The sequence below is a fragment of the Trypanosoma melophagium genome (genome assembly GCF_022059095.1).
Source record: "Trypanosoma melophagium isolate St. Kilda chromosome Unknown ctg31segment1, whole genome shotgun sequence".
NCBI classification, from domain to species: Eukaryota; Euglenozoa; class Kinetoplastea; order Trypanosomatida; family Trypanosomatidae; genus Trypanosoma; species Trypanosoma melophagium.
The window spans coordinates 927-6,035 of record NW_027125165.1 but is presented as its reverse complement, the minus strand read 5'-3'; the positions used below and the strand labels follow the sequence as shown (position 1 = coordinate 6,035).

The window sequence follows — 5,109 nt, the reverse complement described above, 5'->3', positions numbered from 1 at the left end:
AGCACAGAGCAGCGCGGTGTGTATAAGTAGCGTATAATAATTATTATTTCCAAAAAAAAAAGAAAGAAATCACCGAGTGTATATACAGGTATATAGATACAGAGATATATATAATCCAAAAATATTAATAGCTATGCAGTCTTCCACAAGGAAAGTGAAGACCGCTGCGAGCCCAGCCAAAAAAAGAAAAGAAAAAAGGGAAGGGAAGGGAAGGGAATCAATTATTGCTTATGCGTATATAAATTGAAGAAAAGGAAAAACATTATAGGACTATATAAGTTAGAGTACGCGTGTGGTGCTCACAGGGCCCCCCACGGCAGCAACAGCACACACAAGAAGCATAAGAGGTCCAAAGAACGAGATAGCGATGCTGCTGTCACTGTCCTTCCCAGAACTGACACCGGTAGGGTTTTTGCTGCTTTCAACTTCACTATAATCTGTATCCTTCTCCGTGTTGTGATCACCTTGTTCATTTGCCAAACTACCTGTGTTGTTGTTATCAGGGGATTCTGACTTTGATGACTCTCCCTCTTTCGGTGGAATTTCCTCCTCCTGTGGAGCTTCGTCCTGCGGTGTCTTCTCGTGATGCTGTGAGTCTTTAGTTTCTGGTGCATTCCCAGGTTTTGATGAATCCTCCTTCTGTGATGAATCCATGTTGTGTGGTGGAATTACGCTTGTGTTCGAATTGTCGCTGACGTTGTCATGAGATTCATCACTGGGAACGGTTGCTGTGTCAGCGGACTGGCTCACATTGTCCTCTTCTGTTGTTGATGATATTGTTGCATCACCACTGGGTGTCACAGTAGTCTCGTTGTCGTCATCATCGTCCTTCTCCTTCTCCTTCTCCTCCTTCACCTCTACACTCGTATTGGGTGGCACTTGCGGTAAGGTATCCACTGTACTCTCTGGTTTCGTATCCGTCTGTGTTCCATTCTTCTCATTCACAGTTGGCACATTTACTTCCTTCTCGACATTATCATCAGGATTGGGTGCGGGAGATACAGGCGTATGTTCCGTGTTTGTCTGCTCTTCCTCTTCATCTTCATCTTCCTTCACAACAGTGTCGTACACATCACCACCTTGTGGGCCATTATAAAACTTAATGGTGAGAGTTTCAGTTTTCGGCAACCCGGTGCACACTTCTTCGTATTTGGGGCATTCAATAGTACCATTACTGAACACTGAACCATCCAATTCAACGGTTGCCTTGTCTCCGCTGCACTCATGCCACTGCTTATCATTTTGCTCATATCCTTTGAGTTGTACACTCACCGTCTTGTCATTACCACACTTCACTTTTGCACAAACACCAGCAATGTTAGGTTTTTTTTGGCCTTTTGGATCACGTAGAACTAAATCTTTAGCGCTTAAACACCGTGATTCTCGTCCGAAAAGACTGCCAGGCAACAGAGTCTCATCTCCACCCTCACAGGCAGTACCCACCAAGGGTCTGATGATTGGATCACCATCCATCAAGTCATTTACCGACTCGACACTTCCGTCGATGAAATAATGGTATCCCTCGGGTAACTTCTCACGGTCATTTTGCGTCAAACACATACCAAGGGCAAAGCGGTCCGAGGTGCACTGTAGGATATTATTCAGTTCTTCTTTCTTGCAGAACATGTTGGGGTATTCAGTATGTGTTGGATACTGTTTACCTTGAAGAAATTCACACCGAAATTGTTTTCCCCAGCTCATCGGTTCTGCCATGCTGAAATTGGCGCTGTAGAATTTCATTTCATGAAATGTGGCAAGTGTCAGTGCAGTGTAATACATGCCAGTGGGTTCACCAATGTACGTACTCATCAATTCATCCTTCGCAAGACGCCTCTCCCCAGTGACTGTGGGTCCAGTAATTCGCACTTTGCAACGGCAAACCCTTCACTTCATCCTTTTGACAGTTGTAATGATTCTTCAGTATTTCAACAGTTTTTTCAAATTTCACAAAGTCAGATCTTCCACGGCCTCGGGTAGATTGTAGATCACCCTTGCGGGGTACTGTTATTCCCAGTGCTTTCATAAACTCACCTTCAAATCCAAGAGCATGCGCAATCTCATGTGCAGTAAAGCGAATATACTGCCGTGTTGCTTTTATATCCTTCACAACGAATTTAATAACGGCAGACGTTGGTCTCCCTTCGTCATCTTTACTGCAAATCGCAACGCCTCTCGTAGTGGAGAGACTCACGTAAATAACAAAATCAGCATTGGGAATACCATCGTTTTCATGCTTTTCGGGAATCACAAATTCTACGCACTCTTCCTGAGTTTCTTCTCCACTAATGGTTCTGATCTTTAGGTTCTCCTCCCCTCGTTTTACCTTAATGCGATCAGTGTGCAGTTTGATAGCTTTAGGCAAGACCTCCTTTAAAAGAATATCCCTCTGTTTCGGTATTATCTTCTTATTATTCTCATCACCGCAGAACTCTTCAAATTCTTCTTCAAGTCCTTCGTAGTCTTCCAGCCCTTTCATCGTTTTGCAATATGTTAGCACATCTTCCACACGTTCTGTATACACGGCAATGCGGATGGGCTGCCATTCCGGACCACTCTTATCATCAGCTTCTTCAGGAGCACTGACGGTGTACGTCTGCAAAGCACTTTGCCCTTTCTGTGGTAATTGCTGCACAACACTGGCAGCAAAGCACCCGCAGGTGCAGTACAACAGGAACAGTGCAATACACAGCAGCTGACGCATGGAGCACTTTGTCATTTCTTACTGTGAGTGTGTTTGTGAGTGTGAGTGAGTCTGAGTTGCTCTTCTAATAGCATGCACAGTAAAAGAGAAGGAGAGATGAGTATAGAGAGATACATGTATGTATATATAGGTTACAGCAGAGAATCAAACACACGTATACATTAATAGTAATGCTATCAGAAACAATAATAACAACACCCCACAGTAAATGCAATATCAAGGTTTACGGTAGGAATAGGAACAATGGCCCCTGCTGCAGTCACATCGAACCACAACAGTTAAAGGACGCAAACAAAGAGAGATATGTGTGCCACACCATCAATCACAGTGTGTCTATCGCACAGAATCCTTAAGAGAGACTTGGGGAGGGCAAAGAAAAAGAGAAAAAGAAGCAATACATTTAAAAAAACAATACAGCCAAACACACAAGGATAAGAGACATCAATACTCACAAAAGACAACTCCTGTATTCAAATGTGCATCTCCCCTACATAACCCATTTAAAGAGAAAAAAAATCATTTAGAAGAATCCCCCAACCAGTAAAAAAAAAACACAGGCGACCACATCCCAGTTCCCCTTGCACTCGGTATGTGTGTACCTTTGTACACCCGAGACAGAGAACCGAGAAGCAGCACAGAGCAGCGCGGTGTGTATAAGTAGCGTATAATAATTATTATTTTCAAAAAGAAAAAAGAAAAAATCACCGAGTGTATATACAGGTATATAGATACAGAGATATATATAATCCAAAAATATTAATAGCTATGCAGTCTTCCACAAGGAAAGTGAAGACCGCTGCGAGCCCAGCCAAAAAAAGAAAAGAAAAAAGGGAAGGGAAGGGAAGGGAATCAATTATTGCTTATGCGTATATAAATTGAAGAAAAGGAAAAACATTATAGGACTATATAAGTTAGAGTACGCGTGTGGTGCTCACAGGGCCCCCACGGCAGCAACAGCACACACAAGAAGCATAAGAGGTCCAAAGAACGAGATAGCGATGCTGCTGTCACTGTCCTTCCCAGAACTGACACCGGTAGGGTTTTTGCTGCTTTCAACTTCACTATAATCTGTATCCTTCTCCGTGTTGTGATCACCTTGTTCATTTGCCAAACTACCTGTGTTGTTGTTATCAGGGGATTCTGACTTTGATGACTCTCCCTCTTTCGGTGGAATTTCCTCCTCCTGTGGAGCTTCGTCCTGCGGTGTCTTCTCGTGATGCTGTGAGTCTTTAGTTTCTGGTGCATTCCCGGGTTTTGATGAATCCTCCTTCTGTGATGAATCCATGTTGTGTGGTGGAATTACGCTTGTGTTCGAATTGTCGCTGACGTTGTCATGAGATTCATCGCTGGGAACGGTTGCTGTGTCAGCGGACTGGCTCACATTGTCCTCTTCTGTTGTTGATGATATTGTTGCATCACCACTGGGTGTCACAGTAGTCTCGTTGTCGTCATCATCGTCCTTCTCCTCCTCCTTCTCCTCCTTCACCTCTACACTCGTATTGGGTGGCACTTGCGGTAAGGTATCCACTGTACTCTCTGGTTTCGTATCCGTCTGTGTTCCATTCTTCTCATTCACAGTTGGCACATTTACTTCCTTCTCGACATTATCATCAGGATTGGGTGCGGGAGATACAGGCGTATGTTCCGTGTTTGTCTGCTCTTCCTCTTCATCTTCATCTTCCTTCACAACAGTGTCGTACACATCACCACCTTGTGGGCCATTATAAAACTTAATGGTGAGAGTTTCAGTTTTCGGCAACCCGGTGCACACTTCTTCGTATTTGGGGCATTCAATAGTACCATTACTGAACACTGAACCATCCAATTCAACGGTTGCCTTGTCTCCGCTGCACTCATGCCACTGCTTATCATTTTGCTCATATCCTTTGAGTTGTACACTCACCGTCTTGTCATTACCACACTTCACTTTTGCACAAACACCAGCAATGTTAGGTTTTTTTTGGCCTTTTGGATCACGTAGAACTAAATCTTTAGCGCTTAAACACCGTGATTCTCGTCCGAAAAGACTGCCAGGCAACAGAGTCTCATCTCCACCCTCACAGGCAGTACCCACCAAGGGTCTGATGATTGGATCACCATCCATCAAGTCATTTACCGACTCGACACTTCCGTCGATGAAATAATGGTATCCCTCGGGTAACTTCTCACGGTCATTTTGCGTCAAACACATACCAAGGGCAAAGCGGTCCGAGGTGCACTGTAGGATATTATTCAGTTCTTCTTTCTTGCAGAACATGTTGGGGTATTCAGTATGTGTTGGATACTGTTTACCTTGAAGAAATTCACACCGAAATTGTTTTCCCCAGCTCATCGGTTCTGCCATGCTGAAATTGGCGCTGTAGAATTTCATTTCATGAAATGTGGCAAGTGTCAGTGCAGTGTAATAC

The 5,109-nt window shown here is 43.9% G+C and overlaps 2 protein-coding genes across 2 annotated transcripts; both read right to left on the bottom strand.

Moving 5' to 3' along the window:
- Nucleotides 1-279: 279 nt before the first annotated feature.
- LSM04_003882 (Peptidase M8) lies at nt 280-1,473 on the bottom strand (the record flags this gene model as incomplete). Its single annotated transcript, XM_067336203.1, has 1 exon — nt 280-1,473. The coding sequence occupies one exon, from the start codon at nt 1,471-1,473 to the stop codon at nt 280-282; it is 1,194 nt and encodes a 397-aa protein (XP_067189252.1).
- A 2,159-nt stretch (nt 1,474-3,632) lies between these two features.
- On the bottom strand, nt 3,633-4,805 carry LSM04_000398 (Peptidase M8; the record flags this gene model as incomplete). Its single annotated transcript, XM_067335072.1, has 1 exon — nt 3,633-4,805. One exon carries the CDS (start codon nt 4,803-4,805, stop codon nt 3,633-3,635), a length of 1,173 nt encoding a protein of 390 aa, XP_067189251.1.
- Nucleotides 4,806-5,109: the final 304 nt, after the last annotated feature.